We start from the raw sequence: 27,409 nt of genomic DNA on the forward strand, positions 1-27,409 counted from the left end.
CACACCACATACTATTATAGCATGTTTTAGAGTAGGTACAAGTTTTATAATTGTAAGTATTAAGAATAAGAATAAAATAAATTTTATTCATTAGGATCTGTCGTATCCCTCTCAATCAGGCTGATGATAAAACTATCAAAGCCTTTGCCGCTCACCCTTCGCCAGGATATAAATTTTGCATGGCATGACTGATGACTGCCCCCCTAGTCAAGTGGCTTTCGTTTAGCGTAGCGTTCAATAGAATAGACTACGAATGTATGAGATTGACGTAGGCTGTAGATAAACGTATCTACAGGTTACGTCAATCTCATACATTCGTAGTCTATTCTATTGAACGCTACGCTAACAGAAAGCCACTTGACTAGGGGGGTTATTACAACAAAACTACAATTAATATCACCGCGATATCGCATCACACAGTGCGTAAACCAATAGAATATCCTTATCAAGATTAATCTTTATATAAAAGAAAAGGATTAACGAACACGACAAAATCAGTTTAGTGTGTTATCGTTTTGTGGATAGTGCAGTGCAGACATACAAAATGATCGGTGAGTTTAAAATATTACTTCACCATAATTTTGTTTACTTTTGAGGATTAACTATAAATAAAAGGTTCGATTTGCTGTTTAATAAAAGTGCGAAATTTTTTTAATTAATTATTGATATGTATAAAAAGTGCATTGGATATTATTGTATACTAGCTATCCGCCCGCGGCTTCGCCCGCTTTGTCTAAAACATAATAAATTATATACTAAAACCTTCTTCTTGAATCACTCTATCTATTAAAAAAAAACGCATCAAAATCCGTTGCGTAGTTTTAAAGATTTAAGCATACATAGGGACATAGGGACAGAGAAAGCGACTTTGTTTTATACTATGTAGTGATTATACCTTTTTATTGGGTAGATATTATTAAATCGGACATTGTATGAGCATATTTTTTATCAATCCATCCAAATTATAAAAAAAAACTCAACAAAGAATCACGCTTCGTTGAATTTTTCGTTGATAGTGTTATCTTATTAAATCATATTTTGTAATAATCCTAAATTGCTACCTGAGCTGAGCTATTGTCTATTATTATTAAGGTCTCTAGTTATTAAACCTAGAATAATAATAATTGGCACTTTATAATTTATTGGCACACAAAATTATGCAATAAGGTATTCAAACTCAAACATTTATTTATACAAAGACTTCTTCTAGAAGCACTTTTGAATGGTCATAAAATATTTTTAACATTTACCATTCATTTTTATGTATTTAGAGTTAAAAAGAAGTCTAGAATGTTTTACATTTTCCAAAATATCTACGTGATTCTATAGGTACATAAAATTCCATTTGTCCGAAACGGCTTAATCGATTTTTATGAAATTGTATGTGCTCGATAGGTCTGAGAACTAGTCGTTAACTATTTTCTTGCCTCTGACTTCCAAGTAATTTTTATTATTTTATACTTTTATTAATTCAATTGAAGTTTGAACATTTAAATTAGCTTGTTAATTTTAACGTTTAAGTGCCTTATATATTAAAAATAGCGCCATCTAGTTTCAAACTAAGGAAAGTTGAAAGAAAGAAAAAAAAAGAACTATGGACATGCTATGGACGTATGGACTGTCTATAGTTATCTATTTTTTTTTTAATTTACAGTATACTTTCGGCATTATGTAATACTAGCTTTACACCAATCCGAGCTACCCTCTATGTGCCAATTTCATGAAAATCGGTTCAACAGTTTTTGCGTGAAGGAGTAACGAACAAACTTTCGCATTTATAATATTAGTAAAATACATTAAAATTTGTTGCGCGATTGCATACGAGCTAGGTAACACGCGTAGTTCTCGTTCCTGTGGGATTTCCGGGATAAAAGTAGCCTATGTCTTATTCTGGGTTTACAGCTACCTACATGCCAAATTTAATTGGTATCGGTTCAGTAATATTTGCGTGAAAGAGTAACATCCATCCATCCTCATTAAATTTCGCATTTATTTAGTAAATATATCTATATAGTAGGATAGATATAGATAATACACTATAATAACAATATTGAAAACAAATAAAAAAGATATCAATTTACACAAATAAAACAAACAGCAAATTACAAAAAAACACTTTATTTCATTTTATTTTTCTTGCAAAAAATTAAACTCGCAGAATCAATAAAAATAAGATTCGGAAATATTAACAAATTATTAAAATAAAAAACAATTATCATCTCATAATTTTAACATCAATACATTCTCCACCTTCTAATTCCAACTCTTCCGCTGTCATCGAACCTAAAAACAAACAAATAAAGATTGTTAAAAAAAAAACATGTGGTGAAGCTACAATCATTTTTTAAATAACACATGAAAATATTGTATCCAATCCTTGAAATGTGTACAAGGTTTGAATCAAATCTGTCTGTTTAAAGTGGGCCAAAATCAAATCTGAGGTCGGCTGTACAGCTGCTTCAAGCAGTTGAGACCAACGGCTTGAAGCCGCGACCGCGCGGTGAACTATGCCCATTCATTCACTGCCGTACACGGCTGCTCGAGCAGTCGCGACCGCTTCAAGCCATCAACTGCGCGGTTTGTAGCGACAGCTCGAGCAGTCAACGACCGACCGCTCGAGCAGTCCGTGTACGTCGCTCAGCCGTTAACTGCTCGAGCAGTCCTTGTACGGCCGGGCTAATAGAATCTCTTAACAAAAATATATACCAACACACAGGTGATACTATAAGTATGTTAAAAGCATGCTTTAAAAAGATAAACTTATGATATTATATTATTGTATTGTCACCGATCCTTGATAAGTGTACAAAGTTTGTAATAAATCTATCCGTTTAAACCGAGTCAAAATCGAGTCATAAGGAGTCTGTTACATACAAACATACAGGTAAATTTATTATTTATTATATTTAATTCAGGTAACAGACAATAAATTGTACAGACCCATAGAATAAATGCCTTACAGACTAACATACATATAATAATTTTAAACTAAAACGAAGAATATTTAAGTAATACTAGCGGTCCGCCCCGGCTTCGCCCGTGGTACATGTTTACGTTTTCTCTACATAAGAACCATCTTCGTACGTCAAGGAATATAATAAAAAAAGAATTATCAAAATCGGTTCAGCCGTTCTCGAGTTATGCGCTTACCAACACATTTTGCGATTCATTTTTATATATAAGAAGATTATATTTAATTCAGGTAACAGACAATAAATTGTACAGACCCAAAGAATAAATACCTTCAGACTAACATACATATAATAATTTAAAACTAAAACTAAGAATATATTAAGAACTACACTATACACAATTCAAAATATAAAGAGCATGTATAAAAAAAGAGGAATTACTATGACAAGATAAGCTTATTAAAATTAAATTATTTTAATGCTTATGTCCTGTCGTTATGTCCGATTAGGCACTGATAATAATATTTAAAAACATTCATAACTATAAATACAATAAAATATTGGACATTTTAATTGCTAAAAGATAACTAGGTCGTAAAACACTAATCTCTTGTTATAAATAATATATAATTATTGCAATCTACTAATATTATAATCATAAAAACAATTACCTGTAATACAATCACCATCAAATTCAAATTTCAACTTATTCATAGGCACTTCTAAATGCTCCGCACACTTTGTAAACGCCTGTAACATTTTGTCTTCCAATTGAATTACAATCTCAAATGGTTTCTTTACATTTTGGCATTGGAACTTGAGTTTAATACCGCTTATTTCTTTACTAGAATTCTCTAGAATTGGAACACGACTGTTGACTATGCCACCATCTATAAACTTGGCTATGCTGTAATCTATGCTATCTGGAGTATCATCAGGTTTCAATATCCTATCGTTATAAGTGAGCAATAATTTATCAATACCAACATTTTCCCGTTTTGAAAAGAAATCAAATATCTGCGATAGCTTTTGGTACTTGCGTATCGTGAATTTGATTATATCCGAACTCTGCCAGTACACTTTGATCGATAACTCTTCATTCTCATCAATAATATCATCTATTATTTCTTGTGCTTTCGCCGTGGACGTGAACAATTCGACGTCATCAGACATATCTGGGTAATCTTCAGTGTTGCCGACGCTATAAGTAGGGTACATGTAGCTGTCCCTAGTTCGTCTAGGTGTTCTATTGCCCCGAGCTCTGCTCCGGCTCCTAGCTCTGCCCCTAGCTTGGCCTCTAGCCTGCCCCCTAACTGGACTATCTGTTATCGTAATTGCACTTGTATTCGCGGCACTTCTCGTATTCAAAGATGGACAGGTATCGAGTAAACTATCGGATGTATCTAAGGATGTATTTCGTTTACCGCGACTACGGCCACGATTTGATCGTCCCCGGCCTCTAGGAGACTTTGTTGCACCGCGTCTACCTCTGGTAGTCTGTTTTTGTATAGAATTCAACGCTATTATTTGATCGAGTATCGTATCATCATCATCTAACGCAATAGTCTCGCTATCATTACATATAACTACAGTAGTTTCACTTGGAGCTGTGTTTTTGATTTCTGTAGAGGTGTTTAGCAAATTCGCGGTATCTATATTATCGTCGTGGTACTTGTTTTTCATGTTTTGCAACTTTTTCGATATGTTACCGTAACAGTCATCGTCCGAGTCTGACGAAGACATTTTAACTGAGAAAGTGCGTCAAATCAAGTTGGAATACCACTTTCCTCAAACAATCAACAATTTAAAATTTAAAAATGTACACCACACAAACTGCTGCTGTTTCGCGTATTTTTTGACGTTATCGCTGACATTTGACACTGACAAGTGGTGTATACAGATAAAAAAGTAAAATCAAAACACTAAACAGTTTTTTGTTCAACGAAATACATTTAAGCCAACCTGAAACAGAAAATAATTGTTTGTGTTTATTGTTACAGGAATAATATTACCTCTTATGCTGTGCTTAGGCAGTGCCGTGGCAGATTTTCATGGTGTTGATCCGAACACCTTATCATGCGATCCAACAGGACAGGTACTTAAATATTATCATGAAATCTTAAAAGTAAATACATATTCATATTATTATATTTTAAACCGTTATCTTTCAGACCTTTCTCCTTCTACCCCACTTTACCAACTGTAGCAGATTCTTTATCTGTGCCCACGGTCAAGAGGTGGAGATGAGTTGTGCTGGCGGCACAATATTTGATTTTCCCATCCAGGTAAGATTTATTAATTATTTTATATTTACCTACTTTCAATTGTAATTAATGTGGTTTGTTGCTTTATTCTTTTTAATAATTGTTTTTGCTCATCCATCACTCACTTTGTCTTTTATTCTCATTTTAAAGGTTGCCTGCGATGGCTTTCTAGCGATTAAGTTTTATTCTGTGGTTTTATATAATTTATATTTTTGGTTTTATGGCATTCAAATGCTTTACAAATTTATAAGCTTTATATACTTTTTATAGTTAAAACTTCAACAATTCATGTATTTAGGAAAAATATTTTTTGTTATATATTTTATCGAGTAAGGCTTAATGCTATTTACTATCATAGTACCTAATAGAAAATGTTGCAAAATCTTTAGTAATCTATCTAGATAAGAGACGAAGTTCCGTTGTTCAGCTAGGTACTTATTTTTATTCAATGTTTTATTTTCGATGTGTCCATTATTTCGTCCCTATTTCGTATATTTATAATAATTATTTAAACTGTTTCTTTTTTTAGCGGATAAAGTTTCAAAGCTAGGTTCGCGATTCAAGGTCACGTCATGGTAATACCGTCACGTGATCACGTCATGGAATAAGGAAATTTTGTTACGTTGAAACTTGCCAAAGAAATTTCACTTCTGAACACAATATGCTTTTTTATAATTTCGAATTATTTCAAAATTTTATTTCTTTTGATAGTGAAAAGACAAACTTCTCTAGTATCCTTTTCTATTTCGCTTGTTTATTTTATTTCCTATTAATTTATTTTAGTCCTGTAACCACGTGTGGGCGACTGAATGCTACCTTCGTGACGTGATTGATGTAGAAATCGAGTCTGGTTCAGGAGAAGAGGAGTTCACTGACATCAGTTCTAACACTGGTAGGTTTTATTTTGTTTGATTACACGCGAGTATTTACAAGTATATTTTAACTAACTTTCCACCTGCGTCTTTGCCCGCTCTGAATTTTTTGCTCATCATCATTGATTTTTACTCATTGGTACATTGCATTTGCTACATAATGATGTAAAATACATAATTGTAATCTATGGTATGATTTTTCCAGAATCATTCGTGCCAATCGTCAAGAAGCTAGCAGAAGTACAGCCAGCAAATACGTTGCTTAATTGTAACGACATCAACGTCGCTTCTCGAAGATTCTCTTATAAGTGAGTGTGACTTTAAACTTTTTTTCTTTAACAGTCGTCACTGATAACCAGTGTTAAAGAAACGTTCTCTGTAACTTCAGACGTGCGGTTCTTTTTGGCATCATTATCTTTAATATTTTGTACCCTCGCTTTACTGACTTGCTATAGTATGGTAATTGGAATATTATTCCAATAACGCAACATTTAAATTCGATGTGTCTGTTAATCTGGAACGGTTTTACATCTAAATATGGCATGTCTGTGGCATGGAATTTGAATTTGTAATAGACAAGCTATTTTTAAAAAACTTTTATAAAATGGTAATAGAAGATTAGAGTAAGATTTCGTGAAGGTGTTATTAGATGAGAGTGTTTATTACAGTTCCTTTTTCCGAGGCTGTAGTATAACAATAATATTATGTTTATTAAATATGTATCAAAAAATTAAATCAAATACAAAATTGTTTCAGTGGTGACTGCCAAAGATACTGGCGCTGCGTAGAAGGTGTTGCCATAGCGCAATACTGTTCTGACGGGCTATTCTTCAACGAATACAAACAACAATGCGACTTCGAAGCGAACGTCAAATGCGAGGATCAAATCGATGACGAATTGAGCACCGAATTCATTGTTTACAAATAAACACGTACTGAATTTGATAAATTACGGAACGCTACAACAGTTATACTATAACCGTTTACAGACCCGCAGAAGGAAATAAAAAAAAGAAAACAACCCAACTGTCAATGTCAAATTTCAACAATGACGTTTATATGTCACTTTGAACATGCCTTTAATTGTAAATAAAAAAGTAATAATAATTACGAGGAAACAATATTTGGTTTTCCCGCGATTTTATAAAAACCAACGAATAAATATTTATATAATTGAATGAACTCGGGACTTTTAATTTAGCATTAAATTATTTTTATTTACATATTATTACGAATTTCCGCCAAGCTTTGTACCTAATTTATGACCTGTGATTAAATTGCTTTGGTTCAAGGAAAAGTACTTACTTACTGAACTTTATAGTATTATCTATTTGTAGATAAATAATCATTCATATATTCAATTAATTTATTATCGGTTATCTTACATTTATCTTACGGGATTAACATTATCCTTTGCTATGAGAACATTATCAAAAAAAAAAAAAATATTTATATTCGCATAGATTTTTTTATATTTCTAGCCTTTCTAGCAAAATCTCTTTACAGAACAAATATTAAAGGTCCTACTTACTATGTTTATTAAAATTTATGAAAATAACGACACAAATTTTAACGATTTATTTTATAAACCAAAAAGGAAGTTTGACAAAACCCAATTACTTCACTTGATATATTCAAAGATAATACATAGCTATCATAAAATTAATCTAGCCAGGATGTTTATAATTATGTTTAATAATCCATTCTAATCGAACAAAATGTATATTTTTATGTTTCATTTCATGCATAAAACGTTAGAAATAGGTTTTATCTAAAGATAAGTTGGGGATTATATAGGATTATTACAATTTATTAGTGGACACATTTTAAATACGTAACGATTAGGAAGTAATTTATAATTTTCCACGCTTACCTACTGTTTTGAATGTTTTTCATGTTTCATACACATGCTAAAGATCACAGATAAATAAAATTACCGTATTTTTAATTTATTAAGTTTTATTTAATTTTAACATGTATTTTTATACTTTTAAAATAAAATCCTAACGTATGTTGTTTTTGTAGTAGAATTTCACAGTAGGATCTCTGACTATCCGATACGACATGTACCTACTACCTAGGTGTCCAATTTAGATATCGGATCGGATGATGTGGACACTTTATTATGACGTCATACTTCATAAAAAAGTTTAAGTCGATGAAAAAGTGATTCTTACGTATTGTAACGTCATTGATAAAAATTCGCAATTCATAAATGACAAATTTTCATATAATATATGTTTATCCCCAATTATCTATTACGTCAAGATATTGTATCAGTATTAATTATTATTATAGGTATATAATTATGTAAGGAAATTATAATCTACAAATAAAACAAATTTTCTGTTTTAAAAGTTTATTTTATTGACATGTTTGGTAAACCGTCCCGCATTTTAGGAGGTTTGTAATAGACAGATAGACAAAAATTTCAAATTTCAAAACAATTTCAAAATTCAATTGATTACAAGTTAATATTTAATTTATTCCTTAGGTTTCGGCTTAAAAAGGTCTGCATCAGGTTTATCCTTTTTCTCAAAGGGATAGTAAGGATGGTCTTGCCAGAAACTCGGCCATACCACTCTGTAGTCTTTGTTGTATTTGCCTGAAAAAAAAATTGTTTAACTTATATAAATATATTTTATGCATACGTAGATGAAAATTGAAACATGTCTGTAAAAATTTTGGTAAAAAGAAAGTCGAATTTTCTATATTATCTAATTTTTGGAATCCAAGCAATAAAAACCATTGTTTGTCTTTGTGTGTCTTCTTTACTGCCTACATGCTACATACTAATTTGCACACTAATTTGGTCTACAGAAAAGTCCGCGATGGTATATATGAGTGAATATTTTCCAAGATATTACAGATTTAAAAATTGCGGGACGTAGCGTTTGCAGCGGTACCGGCCGGCCGGCCGGCTATATATTTTATACCCGTGCGAAGCCGGAGCGGGCCGCTATGTTTTTATATACAACGCAAAATTTCTGTAGTGTGTTTAGTATCAGAATTGCACCCGTGCGAAGCCGGGGCGGGTCGCTAGTGAAATAATAATCTTAAACGATAGCTCATGTGCGGGTGGCAAAGTCCCGTCCGATTAGGGCCCTTCTGGCCTCCTCCACTCAAGCGACAGCTCAAGGCTCAAGCCGTTCGTGGTCCCCGTGGCGGGGGGACGCCCTTGTGCATGTCGCTACCAGGGTGAACCTTCAGTTCACCCCCGCGTCCGCGTTAAAATGTAGAAGCCCTTCTGGCTAACATTGAGAGACACCACACAAAAAAAAAAGCTTGGCAAAGTTGGGCGGGATGCTTGTTAGGGGTGTACACAAAGAGTTTTAAAAATTCATCTATTTGAAAAAAAAATGCATCTGGAACTTTATAAGTATTTTTACGTACTCATCGTATGCAAAACTATAACCTCCATTGAGCTTAGAAGTCTGTCTGTGGCTTAGAATACCGACGGTGGGACACCCTGTATAATAGTGTAGAACATAGAATATGCTTCTAAAGCTTCGTTTACCTAAGTTACTGAACTTTAGGAAGATAGTTTCTAAACTTTTCCATTAAAAATAATAATATTTACGAACCGGTTGAAATATATTTAAAACTAGCTTTCCGCCCGCGGCTTCGCCCGCGTTTTCAAAGAATAACCGGCATTGTTCCCGTTCCCTTGGGATTTCCGGGATAAAACCTAACCGATGTGTTAAACCAAGTTACAACCTATATGTGTGATAAATTTCATTGTTATCTGTTCAGTAGTATTTGCGTGTAAGAGTAACAAACGTAGGTATATACACATACATCCATTCTTACAAACTTATGCATTTATAATATTAGTAGGATTATAAATTAATTAATATAATATCTGAAAAACCCGCATCTAATTCGGTTAAGCCGTGTTAGAGATTAGCGGGAAAAAACTTAGGCAAAATAGATAATAATTTTAATTATCATTGTTTATGGTGATTAAGGGCTTTTATAATTATAGTTTTTGTCACATTCTTATATTAATCGTCATATTTTATGACTGTGTTATTGAATTATCTATCTATATGCAATATTGAAGTGAAACTTCTTTAGATAAATATTTCGAGACAATTTACACACACAGCACGATCTGATCCCATACTAAGCTTTCGCTTGTGTTATATGGAAACCTGAAACCAGATGGCTGATAAACATACATAATTTTAAATAGACAGACACAGAGCAAACATCAATGTTCATCACACAAATATTTGCCCCGGGTGGGAATCGAACCCACGACCTCTCACCTCTGGCTTGGAAGGCAGGGTCACTACCAACCAAGCCAACCAGTCTGTCATGTTAACGTTTACCTATTCTTAAATATAAAAATGAATCGCAAAATGTGTTGCAGTAAGCGCATAACTCGAGAATGGCTGAACCGATTTCGATAATTCTTTTTTTATGATATTCCTTGAAGTACGAGGATGGTTTTTATGTAGAGAAAACTTAAATATGTACCACGGGCGAAGCCGGGGCGGACCGCTAGTTCTTTATAAAAACCATCCTCGTACTTCAAGGAATATTATTAAAAAAAAAATTAACGAAATCGGTTCAGCTGTTCTCGAGATTTGCGCTTAGCAACACATTTAGCCTTTATTTTTATATTACTTGATAGAACTATTATGCATATAGATAATAGTACTCAATATATACCTAACGATTTCAATAATTCTTTTTTTATTTTATGCCTTGAAGTAGTTACGAGGATGGTTCTTATGTAGAGAAAACGTAAATATATTTACCACGGGCGAAGCCGGGGCGGACCGCTAGTACTCAACAAGTACTCAATATAATCAACAATTATTACTTACTTAATTCCATCATTTCTTTTTCAGTCAGCTCGAAATCAAATACATTGATGTTTTCTTCTATTCTGCTTTTATGAATTGACTTTGGTATCGGAATAACGCCTCTTTGTACCTGTAAAAAGATATAAATAATATATTTATTTCGATTTTCACACACATAATACAAATATCGAAAAAATTAAGGAAAATAGTTTGGAAAATCCAAAAGTGCACGAATCATAATTATTTTTTTTATAATTATTTATTATTATTTTTGTTTATTTAATAACAATTAAACCACATCGAATCAGACCCTGAAAAATGAAAGGGTTCTATTCCTGAGCATACTCAAGCGTAAGAGAAAAAAAAAGACTCGATTAGTAAAGTATTTCGGTCGCTATCTGGGGGCACGGTAGTGCCCCCGCCAAGACGAGCCAAGCGAGGCGCACGGGCACTACCTACCTTTTCTCGAAGCGCTTCGACGTTTTTTTGAACCCTCATAACTTGGGTTTGGATTATGCTAGATCAACAAAATTTTCGGGATATATTGTCAATAGCGGACTTATTGAACATATTAAGTTTTAATTACATTAGCTTGTAGAGAACTGTAGAGGGGTTGTTAACTCAAAGACATTTCAGATTGTAATGATTTTATTTGTACACAGTTCCCGTATTTATACAAAATAATCGAGCAAAAACAAAACTAATCAGAATTCTAATTTTGAGATTGAAATTTAGAATGCGCTCTGATTAAGAAAAATAATGCGCCAGCTTGTACACAATATGATATATATATACTCTATGCATGTCTCCCATAGTGTCCCCCCTCAAGCGAAGCGAACATTTTTCTTGACGACGCGTCCACTTCTTGTAGTGTAGGGACGTGCCTTGTCCGTGTTGTAGTCTGTAGCAGGCACTGACGATGTAGCACTCGTAGGTGTAGGTGTGGATGCTACTGCTGTGCTTGCCATACCTTCAACCTCTTCGTTTAATATGTATGCAGGCTTGAGTCTCAATTTCACTCTTGAGCGTCATATTGTTCTCCGTCAGTTGTGCGATCCTCTGCTGCAGCAGCGCCATCAGCTTCTCATCTCCTCCCCTCTCTGGAGGTTTTGCTGGCGGTTTCAAACTGTTGTGCAGGAGCACGTGAACCTTCTCCCTTGCTGAATTCAATTCCCTAGCCAATTGTTCTGCATTGTGTTCAGCTATCGCCTGTGACTGTTGCGCGTCCTTCAGTTTCATCTGAGTCGCCTTCAAAAGATCCGGTATGGGAGCTAACTCTTGCAGTTTTTCTTGGAACTTCAACTTCACTTTCTGTATTACCAAATTGATCTGTTCACTGATTCTAGAGTTGTCCATGTCCATCATGTCCATTTGACGCTACTAATTGTTGCGCTTGGAGGTACTTTAATCTTTCAGCTGATCATTCTGTTTCTTCATCAACAGCCTCAGTTCATCGATTTCTTCTCTCGCCTCCCTATAACACTGCTTCAGAGCCCTAACATTGACCTCTTGTTCAAACGCCTGTTCCTTTGTCCCCATCATCATGTTTGTTTGTGTTGTCAAACTTTCGAACTTCATTTCTAGTTCCCTAAGCCTGTTTTGCACTTCACGGTGTTGGCATCTCTCTGTTTCTAACTCGTCAGTAGCTTCCAGTAGCTCTAATACCAGGGTGGCATAGTCCGTGTTGAGCGTTAAATGCCATATAACGGTATGCCTTCGGTAGAAAGGGACGGGGCGATGCGCTTGATAGCTTGCACGTACAGCGCCGAGACTATGATCCGAGGCGTCAGTCATGATGGCAAGGGAGCAGCCAAGAATGGGAAAACATAATGTTGTCGCTTCTGTGATGCTTTGTCGGCATTTCATAAAAGCTTCAATTGCTGCAGTAGTCCATTCGATAGGCGTTTTGTCGCTCTTCTCTTTATTATGTAGATACTTGTTTAATTCATTCTGTAGATGTGCTTGGTTCGGTAGGCAGTCTCTGTAAAAGTTGGTAGCAGCCTGGACTGGATGGAGACGGGGGCCAGCTCGCAGTGCTTTTCTTCATGGTGTTGTTAGTCTTTTTCTTCCATGTTTTCTTTTTGCTCCGTCGGAGGTCACCAATTGTAGAGAACTGTAGAGGGGTTGTTAACTCAAAGACATTTCAGATTGTAATGATTTTATTTGTACACAGTTCCCGTATTTATACAAAATAATCGAGCAAAAACAAAACTAATCAGAATTCTAATTTTGAGATTGAAATTTAGAATGCGCTCTGATTAAGAAAAATAATGCGCCAGCTTGTACACAATATGATATATATATACTCTATGCATGTCTCCCATAAGCTTTTATACTTCAGATTTTATTTATATCTAAAAAACGCTAATTTCGTCACTGACTCACTGATGATCATCAAAATTCTTAAGGTATTTCCTAATGTCCTAGAAAGCTGAAATTTTGTATGTAAGCTAGTATTAGCACACAAACAACAAAAAAATTATAAAACTTGTAACTTTCATCCCCCAACCCCTTAAACTAGGGGATGGGAGTTTGTATGAGACCTGTAATTTTAAATTAAATTTTGATGACGCTAGAGGTCTAATCTAATAATCTAAAACTTGGTTCCCCTAGATATATATATATATATATATGTACAGGTACTCCTTGTTAAAAAAAAAATTATTACAAACAACCTACAAAAAGAAATGAAATCCCACCAAAAACATTTTCATGTAAAATGTTGCCAAGAAGAGCCCATATGACTCGCACTATCAAAAAGTTATCAGATCTCTTGTAGAGCCAAGCTTCTAACACTACACGCCCTAACTCTACAAGGCCTAACTTCACAAACTCTACACCTTAGTCAAAATATGTGGCTTGGCCGTTCGTTACTACAAGAACTATTGTATAACACAAAAGTAATGAACAGTGAATTAATTTTTCACCTTACGCCGATGTGAATGTAGCGAAATGGCCAAGCCACATATTTTGACTAAGGTGTAGAGTTTGTGAAGTTAGGCCTTGTAGAGTTAGGGCGTGTAGTGTTAGAAGCTTGGCTCTACAAGAGATCTGATAACTTTTTGATAGTGCGAGTCATATGGGCTCTTCTTGGCAACATTTTACATGAAAATGTTTTTGGTGGGATCGTGTTAACAAGAAAATCCTCCGCACATACCTACAGACACACGGACGTCCAAGACAGAACTTTTTTAAACTGTTTTTTAACTAGTTTAAATAACAAAAATGACATCAAAAATATCATGAATGTTAAAAATAGTGTTTTTTTCTTAATATGTGTGTGTATGTATTATCTTACTAGTGCAATGTATGATACATATATAGACATTTTGAGTTTGAAAAATCAGATGTTTTGCGCGAAGTGACAGGTGGTGATAGTAGTACCCACGTCCTCAACGTTTCGCTTATGAGGCGTGCAAAAGCAAATATTTAAACTAAATGCTCGAAAAAATACAAAAACAGTAACCTGTAGCACAAAATACTTAATACATATATGTATAAGTAGTAAGTAATATTGTAGGTGTAGGCTAAACCAGCATTGACTGTTTTTTGGGACCAGACTGAAGACAAGACTAGTTTTGACCGATTGTTATATCTGAAATTTGAACTTGACACTTGCAAAAAGTGTTTGCTCATTGCCATAAAAGAAAAAAGAGCGTGTGTCGAGCACACGTGTCAGAAGTGAAACTTCTTTGGCAAGATTCAAAGCATTTCAAAGATATCAAATCGTCGCCTTACTTCATGTCAACGCAATGGTATTCCCATGGCGCGACCCTGAAATTTTACTCTCCACGCGCCTAAAGAAGTTTCACTTCAAAAAAATATATGACATATCTGAAATTGTACCTATTGTATTCATAATTTAATTTATTAATACTACTAAATACTCACCAAATACCGTAAAACAATCTGCGGAACCGTTTTCCCATACTTTTCCGCCATTTTGACTAATTCCGGGTCGTTAACCCGTGGGGCCGGTTCGTCACCATTTGCGAAAAGAGACCCGAACGGGGTATACGCCATTACCGCTATGTTTTCGCGTTTTGTTAGTTCAAGTAATTTGTTTTGAGCTAGATTTAGGTTCACCTGGAATTATATTTGCTTTTTATTTTTATAATAAACAGTGAAGCAGTAACAAATTATACAAGGAAAACTGATTATAAATCCAGAACGCACGAACCGATTTCCACGGTTTTGCATTCGTTGGAAAGGTCTCGGGCTCCGTGAGGTTTATAGCACAGAAAAGGTGTCTCTGGTGGCGAAACGGAGTTCGCCCGGTTTGCTAGTATGGTATAGAATATATAGATATAGATGTATCATGATCGAAACCAACATTATCTAATTCAAATTAATTCAAATTATTTCTTTCTTTCTTTTACATTAGGTCTTTGTGATTGGAACACTTCTAGTACCTAATCTAAATATTAAAAGTGTAGGTGTGTATATATATATGAAATGCTGAATTTTGTTGCCATGTTACCTACATTCCTTATGAGAATCATAAGAATGTTTATTCAATATCAAATCTTCTAAAATCTAATCCATTGTAGGTACAAGATTATGTGGTGTTAGAGAACCTAGTAGGAACTCTACACTTTCTAATAGAGCATGAAAAAAGGGAAAATAAAAGAAATAAATTTTTAATTTAATAGCGTCAGAGAATACGACTTATTACATATTTATATCTCTTGTACTCATATTATCAACATGTTATATTTTAAAATGTTAATTATCACACTGCGCAAAAATAAAAAAATAACGAATTAAATCATCTTTACCTCAACTTGCAAAACAGTGGGTTTTACATGACAATTTTGCAATAATCTCTCCATCTGGCTGACATTAAAGTTAGAAACACCAATGGATCTAGCCAGACCGAGTTTTCGCACTTCTTCCATGCTTTTCCAAGTATCTAGGTAGTCTATCACGTCGAAACCTGAGTTGTCTGGCTAGAAATAAAAAACAATTATTTTATGATATTATCACTTAGACAGAAAATCTTATCTATATAAAATTCTAAAAATTCTTGTGAGTTTTTATTTATTTATTAAGTAGGTATCTATTTATTTATTAATAAATCTAACTAATAAAATATTTATTTATTAGAGTTCTATACCTAGTCTATTTGTTTAAAGAAACATGAAATCATTGCAAACAACAAATTAACATTTCTAAAAATAACAAAACACTGCCGTAAAATGTTTTAACAGTAAACAGTCACAAGAGTCAAGAAGTCAATGTTATTCTTTTTTTAAAATATTAAAACTAAGTCATTACTCATTACTCATTACTAGACATCGGATTATATGCACTAACAAAATGCCAAAATATGCATGAAAATATGCACTAAAAAAAACCGGCCAAGTGCGAGTCGGGCTCGCGCACAAAGGGTTCCGTAGCAGCAAATATAATAAATTACAGTTAAATCAACCTATCTCAAAAACTATAAGAGATACTTTGATCAAACCAAAAATCGTTGAAAGAGTTAATTAGCATGCATCACCTCTATTTTTTTTAGAATTTTATACCCCGTAGTTATAAAAATAGAGGGGGGGGGACATACTTTTTACGACTTTGAGAGCTGATATCTCAAAAACCGTTCACTTTAAGAAAAATGTTTTTTAGAAAACTTTATATCATTTTAAAAGACCTTTCCATTGATACCCCACACGGGTATGTACATCGAAAAAAAAAATTTCATCCCTCAGTTACATGTATGGGGGGCCCCACCCCCAATTCTTTTTTTTACTATTTAGTGTCATATTTTTGTAGCGGTTCATACAACACATATTCCCATCAAATTTCATCACTGTAGTACTTATAGTTTCCGAGTAAATCGGCTGTGACAGACGGACAGACGGACAGACGGACAGACGGACATGACGAAACTATAAGGGTTCCGTTTTTGCCATTTTGGCTACGGAACCCTAAAAATGCCGAAATATGCACTAAAAACGACTGATATGCCTAAAATATGCACAATACAAAATCAAAAACCTTTATTATTTTTATATATTTTAATCAATGATTGTACAAAAAAAGTGAAATTTTCTTAAAATTAATATAGTTTTTGTGGCAATATACAATTTTCGAGCGCAAAGTGACATTTGTCACCCGCGAGACCAGTTTTGCCACCTTAGACCTTTTCGGGCTAAATCTAGCCCTTTTCTGGAATTCAACCCGTGTTTTAAGTTTTTAGCCCCAAAAGGGTAATCTAGCCCTATTTTGAAAGGCTAAAAATTTACTTAAAATGGAGCCCATTTTCTAATTTTTTGCCATTTTACCATGCCAGAATAGGGTTTGTTTACTCGCTGAGCGTTCTGATTGGCTAATAAAGGTTAGTCAACCAATCAAAACTCCCGCTACTTAACGAAATATGCACGATTGGGGGAAAAAGGCTAAAATATGCACTAACGCCGTAAATAGAGAGTTTTATGATATAATCCGATGTCTACTCATTACCTTCAAAGCGACAGGATTATGTATAAGATACAAATCAACATAAGATGTGTTCAAACGTTGCAAGGATCCCTTTAAAGCGTCTAGCACATTCCTCTGTTCATGTAGACCTAGCTGTAAAAAAATTAAGACTTAGGTAATATGTTACTGGCAATCTATATAATCAGATATTCTTAACAATACCTAGGCAATGTATAGAATACCGGGGGTGTTCATGTATGAAATACATAGCTTTTATCTCAGACTTTGAGCGCGGCGAGCGAATGTAAAAATTGCGTAACGAAAAAACCCCCCACTCCCGGCACAGCGGTGAGATGCCATCTATGCAATAGCTTTACCGCGGCCGCGGCTGTCCTCGAGTGCCACACGTATTTTTTTTGTAATTAATCTTTTGTAATGTAGTAGTATTTATATAAATGTAGGACCTCGGAAATACGCGGGCAGACTGAATATCAGCGCTGTTCGGGTGTTAGCCTACACTCTACAGCATGGCTGAGTCTGTTCCGATTGTCTAATATTATCTACTTTTTAAATTAAGATTGTCTAAGTTTTTGTTGGCAATAAAGCTTTTTTTCTTTCTTTCTTCTTTCTTGATGTTATATTAGAATAAGATAATTATTAATATTTAAGTTTTAGTAAAGGAGCTTTCAAAAGAAGTCAAGTTTCATAAATAAACGAACGAATTAGTGCTTCAGCCAAGCTTCAGCCTTATAGAGTTGATCTTTTCTACTAAACAAAAATAAGAACAATAAATTACCTTAGTAACAATAAACACATTTTCTCGAGGAACACCAGATTTCCTGATTCCCTCACCGACCTGCTCCTCATTATGGTATGCTGATGCTGTATCCAGCATTCTGGAGACAAACATACAAATTAATTATGCTATAGAGAAGAGCTTGAATATGTCGTCGTCATCAGGTTTAATCTGCTATTTGATTGAAGGACTAGCGCGTTCATTGAATGACTAGTCCGAACGTTGATTTGGCAAGCTTCACTCAACTAGTAAGCGGATTGTACCTTAGCCCTTTGATAAAATATTCTCAGCAACTGTCGACTGTCGTCATTCAATGAACGCTCTATAGTCATTCAATCAAATAGTAGAGTCAGCCAGATGACTGAAACAAATTTATTAAATTACCTAGTTAATTTTGGGTAAAAATAAGATAATTAATAGACCGTAGGTATATGAAGTACATATTATAGCGAATATATCGCTCGTAAATCGTAATAACATAGATTACTTACACAAAATATTTATTTATTTATGCTTTATTGTACATAGGTACATACAAGGGCAAACAAACTTTGACTATAATTTTATACAATAATAACACACGGGCACATACCTATGCACGAAAAGGCGGCCTTATTGCTCAAGAGCAATCTCTTCCAGGCAACCCTGATTGTAAAATATTAAAAATAACAATATTATGTTGAAAATAAGAATACCTATAGGTACCTATAGGTATTATTGTCTTGTTATAATATGGCTTTAATTAAAATAGATTTTTATATTAAAACCTTTATAATTCTAGTTAATGTTATTTAAATAATATTATAATATATAAAGTAATTCGAGACGCTAACATTTTAACCAACTACGTAATATTCTGACATTGTTCTTAAGTTTTTAGTTTTTCCTATATTATCTGTGGTTTTACCCAGATATAATGAGCCTCAGAGCAATAAACCTATTATTCCTCTGAGTAATGAGCTGTTTTTGCGTGACAGAGTTACAAACATTCATCCATCCCAACAAACAAACTTTATATCAATATTTTATATATAAGGTATAGTTAGTAGGTAGTAGGAATTGGAAGCGATTTTGTACGTGACAAAAATAAATGAGTTTTTTTGCAAGCTTTGTCAGAACCGTTTCGAAGGTTAGCCAAAAATAAATGATATAAGGAACAAATAAATTATGTATAACGTTAATAATATACATTAAATTTAATATACTCTACTCTAGGCATGGACTCTAGGTATCACTACATAGTATAAAACAAAGTCGCTTTCTGTGTCCCTATGTCCCTATGTCCTTATGTCCCTATGTCCCTTTGTACGCTTAAATCTTTGAAACTACGCAACGGATTTTGATGCGGTTTTTTTAATAGATAGAGTGATTCAAGAGGAAGGTTTATATGTATAATAACATCCATTAAATAGTGGAGAAGTACTGTTATTTTTGAGGTTTCTAATGTGATGTCGTAAATTTTTACATTTTTTCCGCTTACATTGCAAACGCAGGCTGAACCCTACCAGCCGTACAAATAAAAACTTGCTTATTCAAACCTTATGCAATGCATAGATATGATAAGAATAAATAATGAATAAGGATGTCATAATTTCTTACAAATAAATTTGGAATAACGTCGATGTAACTATGCTCACGCTATGCAATAGGCGCGGAGCGGCAACGTAGCAATTCATTCACAAAATTATGAAAAACATTGAAATTGTCTACGGTTAAACCTTGGTGCTGTCATTTTGACGCTCGTTTGACTTCGTCGAATTTGTTGTGAAGTTTCATCATATGTTCTGTTTATTTATTTTTTAAATATTTATTTGAAATAATTTAAATATATCATTAAATATGCAAGCAAATGAAAGAGAACCCTATCCAATATCCGGAGAACAGAAGATAAACCCACCTTGAGATAGAGAGTTGCCAAATAACTGGTACTCAAAACATACAACTCCAAGCTTAGAAGATTTATATTTTCAACGAAAGTTTATATTATTGTGATAAGTTTAGAAATAAGTGTTTTATGTATGTATGGTTTGGCGCATGTCGTAAATAAATAAATCATTTTAATATCAAAAGGGTTTTTCATAATTTCGTATATTTTGACATTTCATACTAAATTTTCCATTTCAATAGGTACGTAATGAAATTATTAATTTGCTCAACTTTTTCTACTTCTCGTATTACTCTCATTGCTATTATCTCAAATTTAGATTGAAAGTAGGTTCTAAAACTTGTAAAACACAGTACAATGTACTAAAAAATACATTATAACTCAGTTATGTCAGACTTATACTAGGGTGGTAGCCGGAATAAGGACGAAATAGCATTAGTATGAATACTTATTACGAAGTTATACTAGGTTTCATTTATTACGTGTTTATTTGTATGATTTTTCCTTATTCTTAGTTTATTCTTTTCATAAAATGTTATAACTCGTTTATTTGTACGGCTGTACGAGTTTTATCAAAATAATGTACTAAGTATTGTACACATTGAAAAGGTCTACAGAAAAGTCCGCGATGGTATATATCTATCTCTTATGGATAACCCACAATAACTTTTTTTTGTCATTTACTTTTTACGACAAATAATGGCTAATTTTCGAAGCGATTTTAACCAATACAGCATTAATCCTTAACCAATTAAATACCTTGAATACATTGTTCATTTAATATAGATCTGTATGGCCCTTTACACCGTATGATTTAAGTGAATATTTTCGAAGATATTACAGATTCAAAAATTGCGGGACGTAGCGTTTGCGGCGGTACCGGCCGGCCGCCATTGCACCTGAGCTGTGTGCCCGTGCGAAGCCGGGGCGGGTCGCTAGTAAACTTAAAGTACATACCTATAATATTAACATCTATTAAATAGGTAGGTATATATATAAGTATTTTTATTTAACAAATTAACTAATATGTACCTACACCGAGTCACCGATTAAGTTTATGCAAAAACATAGCCAAGATTACAATAGAATACCTAGATATTTATAAATCAAGAAAATATCTATGTATAATAATATAATATACGACGACGCGGTTGGCGCAGTGGTAAAGTAACTGCCTACTGAGCCGACGGTCCCGGGTTCGATCCCCGGTCAGGGCAAATATTTGTGTGATGAACTCAATTATTTGTTCTTGGGTCTGGGTGTTATTATCTATATATGTATTTATTAAATATTATATTTATCGTCGCCTAGTACCCACAGGCCACAACACAAGCCTTAATTGAGCTTACTGTGGGACTAGGTCGATTTGTGTAATAATGTCCTATAATATTTATTTATTTTATTTATTTATACTTCGTCTTTTCTTACTTATTAAAAATAGTCTATCTTACTCGGTAAAGAATGAAGATGAAGCTATATTATACTTAATGGTAAAATAACTTTAAAATAGATCTACTCATTTTTGAGTAAAATCGTAACAAACAGACAATAAAACTATTCTCTTTAGAAGCATTATTACATACTAATATTATAAAGCTGAAGAGTTTGTTTGTTTGAACGCGTTTATCACAGGAACTACAAAATTCATTCGATGTTATAACTTATACGCTACCTTTATTAATAATACTAGCAATGCCCTGCGGTTTCACCCGCATAGATAGCGATATCTTTACAGTGAAAAGTCTACTATAGGTCGGACATGAAAATCACCTTTACCCCGTCCCGCACTACGGCCTTTTTTTTTTTTGTTTTAGTGGGGAAATCTTTCATAGATACCCACGGCCTCCAGGGGAGGGGCCGTGGGTTATGTCGGATTCCTACCGACCAAAACCCCACTGTGTTCCGTCAAGACGCATATTGGTAGAATTCCTCCGTGACCCCCGCACTACGGCCTGCTCGAACAGTATACCTACTATTTTCTGTAGATTGACACTTTTAAATTCGTTATATCTTTTGAATGGAATATCCAATTCTTTTCATTTAAAAAGTATTTTGCTGGTATTGAAACAGTCTATAATAAAACATCATATAGGGCCGATTTTTCAATGCTTGGATAAAACTTATTCGTCGAATAATGTATAAAACTACCATTTTAAAAACGTATTCTGATTGCCCGTATTTGACAGTTTACGTGACATTTTAATATTATCGTGTAATACTTTATTGGACGGATAAGTTTTATCCAAGCATTGAAAAATCGGCCCTTAATGGGATAAGGATTAATATATGTGTATGGATAACATGGTTTGATTACTGTCGGCAATTCTATTTACTTTGAAAACGTAAAAAAGTTGTTGTAGTAACATAACTACTGAAGATGGACATATGGTATCGCGGACTTTCTTGTAGATATTGATCCATTCTATAATACTGTAGAACATTTTTTTGTTCTATCTTCAATAGATTCCGCAGCGCACGCGATGACAGAAGTTTTATTGAGGATTTTTTTACACCTTGGGTTACATTATTGCATTTTTGGTAAGGATCTCTAATTTTTTTGAAAATGCAATATAGCCTATGTTGCTCAGTAAAGATGCAGCTTTCTAATGGTGAAAGAATTTTTGAAATCGGTCCAGTAGTTTTTGCGTGAAAACCATACATACATACATACTTACATACATACTTACAAACTTTTCCTCTTTATAATATTATTATTAGTATATTAGTATAAGTATAGATTATCACGAGCACAACAGGAGGAATGCGGGTGAAACCGCGAGGCACAGCTAGTTATGGATGAAATAGATAATTTATTTAAACTTGTATAAGAAAATTTTTTACCTGTATCCAGCATTAAGTGCCCAAGTGACTGGTTCTGCTACTTCATTGTCTTTTATTTCTTTTTGTCCATTCTGTAATATGAAAAATTAACTAAAATTTAAATAAAATATATAGAAATAACACAAAAACAACACATTTAAAATAATGAAATTATTGTATTCCTATCCTTCTTAAAATATGTTAAAATGGCTAACGAAGCCGCTGGTAAGTGGTAATGCATGCCATACATTTTTTTTCACGTTATGAATGGTAAAGAAAAAAGCGACATGTTTTGTATTGGTAATAAAAAGTTAAAACCCGTTCAGGGCTCACAGATATAAAAAAAGCTTATTACTTACATATTAAAAATCGGAGCATTCCTCGTTATAATAAATTAAATCACTAATACAACTGCTGATACAGTAGGTATACTAGCTTTCCGCCCGCGGCTTCGCCCGCAATTTAAAAGAAAAGCCCGCATAGTTTCCGTCTAATTTATGGGATAAAACCTATCCTATGTGTTAATCCAAGTTACCCTCTATATGTGTGCCAAATTTAATTGTAATCGGTTCAGTAGTATGTGTTGAAAGGGTAACAAACATACATACATACACAAACACACACATCCATCCTCACAAACTTTCGCATTTATAATATTACTAGTAGGATAGGACGTCTTGGAAGCAGTTTAATTTATCAAATTGATCTCTTCCAAGCAACCAACGCAAAAAGGTAACTTAGGTACCAAAAAATATTTAATTAATAACTTACTTCGTCAAAACCTAAAAATGTTCCCAAACCCAGAACAGGCATTAAGTGACCATCATTGAGGAGATTTCTTGGAGCTTTCCCACCATCTGTTTCGTCGCATATCTAAAAAAAGTTTGTATGTTTGAAACTTTGAATGGTGTAACCTCGGGAACTACTCAACAGTATTTGATTTTCTTTAGGTTACAAATTACAATATGATCATAAAAATGTGTATTTAAATATTTATATATTTTATAAAAAAAAATCTGTCAACTGAGTATCTATGATTTATACTTTATGAGGTTTAAATAGGTAAGTATCGAAAATCTTAATCTACCCTTTCTAAAATCCAATAAAAATATTATGAGACAATGGGTTAAACCACAGACTAATAATAATATAAGTACTACGTATACAAGTTAAACTTAACCTAAAAAAAATAGTTAAAAATAGCAATATAGATAATATTATCATAGTAAATAAATGTTGTTTATATCGTTCATATTGTTTTTGTTTTGAACGAATCCATGGAAAATTTATGTATTTTGCGAACCAAACAACCACAGATGCAAAAAAGGCGCCAAATCATGTTACAACCTTTTTTCTTTTTAAATCAATTCAAAATTAACCCAATATTGTATTTATAATGAGAAATATCAACTTTCTTCTTAAAATAAAGAATAACTTACCACAATTGATATAAAACACGTAAATAATAAAACCAAATACATCATCACACAAAGTTTCATACAATACTGAGAGATTGCTTTGCCTTGAAGTTAAGCTTTGAGTTATGTTTCGTCCACACCGAGTCGAGGTCATAGCTCCTAGCGTATAGTTTTATTAAGGCTTATACATGCGCTAATAACCTTGACCATACTTGACGGATCTCAAACCTCTCCCGCTGCACCTTCTTTTTTCCTCGCATTTTGTATTTAAAAAGATACCAATCAGTGAAACAAAAAATCCTCGTCAGGGATTGTTGTGTAACTGATAATTTATTAAACATAAAATTTTCAGAGCTCTAAGTCAGCAGGTTACGAAGTTTATAGAGTATTTGCGGAAAAATCGATGACCACGGCACATTTTTTTTCTAGAAATCTATTAACTTTGGAAAAAAGTCCTCGCGAGCAATTAAAGATCAAAGACCATCCTATTTTATATATGTTTTTCGGTATTGTGCTTTATGTTGTACCAGACTTTATAGAGGTTGAACATAGTCGAAATTGCCGGGTAACGCCTTAATAATAAATACCTGTGTCGCGCAATTTCATATGCGGCCAAAACCAAGTATTATTACTTATTAGATATATGTACTTAGCTAATTTGTTATTCTGATGTATAACCTACTAGCTAGCACAGTATTACCATATTTCTACTAGCGACCCACCCGCGGCTTCGCCCGCTTTGAAAATCCAATAAATTATATTATACTAGCTTTCCGCCCGCGGCTTCGCCCGCATTTTCAGAGAAAACCCCGCATAATTCCCTTTCCCGTGGAATTTCCGGGATAAAACCTATCCTATCTCTCAAGTTGGAACTTGGATCGAACTGCACATGGTGTGCAAATTTTATTATAATCGGTTAAGTGGTTTAGGAGTCCATTGAGGACAAACATTGTGACACGAGATTTATATACAGGGTTACAGGTTAAGTCGACCTATTCCTGTTAAGAGCGTGTAGTAGGGGTCAAAACAAACTGATTTGATCTTATAATACCATATCCAAAAGTTAGCCGTTGAAGAGTTATTGCAATTTTAATTTTTTTCTTGAAAATGCCACTTTATCTTCGCATTTAGCGTTTAATTTTTTATTTTACTTATTTCGTCTGGGTTTTTTTGAGTTTTTATGTAAAGGTTGAGTTAAACAATAATTCTCAGCAATAAAAATCCATATCGCTGCAAACAATTCAAAGAAATGGCTTTTAAACTAAAAATAATAACATTAAAGTAATTAAGTTAACTCGTTTTAAACAAAGATATTGAAAAAAATCTCTATGAAAATGTGTCTGCAGATGTTTTTAAAAACATGTGCATGTTCTTAGCTATGTAAAAAGGTATGATAACCTCAGGTAGCATTCGTAGATTCCAAGAAATCTGGGATAAACATGGGACAGTGTTAGTAAAGTATACAACATCAGAATAAATTTTGTCATAATTTATTTTTCTTAAAAACTTTACAGTTCCTGCTCAACATGTCTTCCTCTATTGCGAACACATATTCGAAACCTTTTCCGCAGAGAACTCTTGACTACCCCAGTTGTTAATTGGTTCCTCATCTTATTGGCTGCATCGATAATTTTTTGTCGTAAAATATCAACAGATGGAATCGGGTTCGGCTCATTGTACACCAGACTCTTCATATGCCCCCATACGTAAAAGTCCATGGGGGTTAGGTCTGGACTTCTAGCCGGCCATGGTATGGGCCCACCTCTTCCGATCCATCTGTTTGGATAGTTGATGTCTAACCATTCTCTAACACTTCTTCTGTAATGTGCAGGGCAGCCATCATGTTGGAACCACATGTCTCTTAACAAAGTCAGGGGTATGTCTTCAAGTAGGTCGCTTAAATGTTGGCGCAGAAAGGTCTCATAATTTTCACCATTTAGGTTGTCCGGGAGGAAGTATGGTCTAATTAATTTATTTGAAATTATCCCCATCCACACATTAAGACTGAATCGTCTTTGTGATTTTTTTGGATTCTTCTTGTTAGGATTGCCACGTGCTTTCGGAGCCCAATAGTGAGCGTTATGGTAGTTTGTGATACCGTCTTGATCAAATTTGGACTCATCTGTCCATAAATTTTTTTTGAAAAACGAGGGGTTTTCCAGATCCGCATTCAACATGAATCTACAAAAATCTAGTCTTCTTAAAGGATCTCCTTCTTCCATCACGTGCACGGGCGTGTAGTGATATGGGTAATATCCTGAAGTGTTCATTGTGAACCATACTTTCCACTGAGACAGACCAAGTTCTCGGGCAACAATGTTTGTTGATGTCGTGGGATCCATTCGAAAAAATCGCTTAATTTCATTTTCCTCTTCGTCTTCATCATCCCGGACAGATGGCCGACCGACGTCTGTTCGTCGTCTTAGAATCGAACTAGTTTCTCTAAGGCGACGATAGGTCCCTTCGAAGACACTAACATCTGGTGCACGACGGTCAGGATAGCGGGTCATGTATTCCGCACGAGCATGTGCAGATACACCTTGACAAAACCCGTAACACATCAAAATGTCAGCATATTCTTCGTTAGTATACGAACTCATCTTGAAAATTCAAATCGCAAGCAAAAATCAAAGTCCAGTTTCGAGCCACGGTCACAGAATCGGAAGAAAATAAGTCCAAAAAGAAAGCCAAGTCGCGTTGTCAATACACAGAGGAGCACAGAAATCGCATCTACTACGGACGAATCACATAAGCAGACTAAAAAATACAAAGCGGCATCCTTCGCCCCATTCAGCTTCGTCCATCACCTTGCTCGCTCTCTCCAGTAGGTGGAAGCGAGATAGTTGCAGCGTGTGAGTGAGACATCATAATCACGCGGCACAACCCTTTATTGTTCGCATAGGCAGATAATAACAAGACCGATGTTAATGAGCTATTCTAAGAATTATTTCCCCATACCAAGTTTATCCCCGATTTCTTGGAATCTACGAATGCTACCTGAGGTTATCATACCTTTTTACATAGCTAAGAACATGCACATGTTTTTAAAAACATCTGCAGACACATTTTCATAGAGATTTTTTTCAATATCTTTGTTTAAAACGAGTTAACTTAATTACTTTAATGTTATTATTTTTAGTTTAAAAGCCATTTCTTTGAATTGTTTGCAGCGATATGGATTTTTATTGCTGAGAATTATTGTTTAACT

At 34.1% G+C, this 27,409-nt stretch overlaps 3 protein-coding genes across 5 annotated transcripts; 1 reads left to right on the plus strand and 2 right to left on the minus strand.

Annotated features, from left to right (window-relative positions):
- Nucleotides 1-509: 509 nt before the first annotated feature.
- On the plus strand, nt 510-7,230 carry LOC149476172 (peritrophin-1-like). Of its 2 annotated transcripts, none has more exons than XM_089712346.1 (6): nt 510-551; nt 4,913-5,007; nt 5,084-5,197; nt 5,960-6,068; nt 6,254-6,356; nt 6,805-7,230. In XM_089712346.1, exons 1-6 carry the CDS (start codon nt 545-547, stop codon nt 6,974-6,976), a joined length of 600 nt encoding a protein of 199 aa, XP_089568472.1. In that variant the 5' UTR covers nt 510-544; the 3' UTR covers nt 6,977-7,230. The 2 variants fall into 2 exon arrangements, with proteins under 2 accessions (XP_089568472.1, XP_089568474.1); XM_089712348.1 differs by lacking the exon at nt 510-551 and adding an exon at nt 4,691-4,820.
- Nucleotides 2,110-4,810, minus strand: Rad60 (DNA repair protein Rad60). The gene is made up of 2 exons (XM_089712291.1): nt 3,584-4,810; nt 2,110-2,283 (listed from the first exon to the last, which is right to left on the minus strand). The coding sequence occupies exons 1-2, from the start codon at nt 4,653-4,655 to the stop codon at nt 2,216-2,218; spliced, it is 1,140 nt and encodes a 379-aa protein (XP_089568417.1). The 5' UTR covers nt 4,656-4,810; the 3' UTR covers nt 2,110-2,215.
- Nucleotides 7,231-8,376: 1,146 nt separating the features above from the next.
- Nucleotides 8,377-24,342, minus strand: LOC149476174 (aldo-keto reductase AKR2E4-like). 2 transcript variants are annotated; one of them, XM_089712301.1, is made up of 9 exons: nt 24,223-24,337; nt 23,555-23,656; nt 22,805-22,875; nt 18,079-18,178; nt 17,325-17,435; nt 15,641-15,811; nt 14,754-14,948; nt 10,884-10,992; nt 8,381-8,653 (listed from the first exon to the last, which is right to left on the minus strand). In XM_089712301.1, the coding sequence occupies exons 1-9, from the start codon at nt 24,280-24,282 to the stop codon at nt 8,532-8,534; spliced, it is 1,041 nt and encodes a 346-aa protein (XP_089568427.1). In that variant the 5' UTR covers nt 24,283-24,337; the 3' UTR covers nt 8,381-8,531. The 2 variants fall into 2 exon arrangements, with proteins under 2 accessions (XP_089568428.1, XP_089568427.1); XM_089712302.1 differs by lacking the exon at nt 15,641-15,811 and having other exon boundaries at nt 8,377-8,653; nt 24,223-24,342.
- Nucleotides 24,343-27,409: the final 3,067 nt, after the last annotated feature.

The sequence above is a fragment of the Colias philodice genome, chromosome 28, assembly GCF_061535455.1.
Source record: "Colias philodice isolate Cphi_HAF_F1 chromosome 28, ilColPhil1 Martin Lab GWU primary, whole genome shotgun sequence".
Lineage (NCBI taxonomy): Eukaryota > Metazoa > Arthropoda > Insecta > Lepidoptera > Pieridae > Colias > Colias philodice.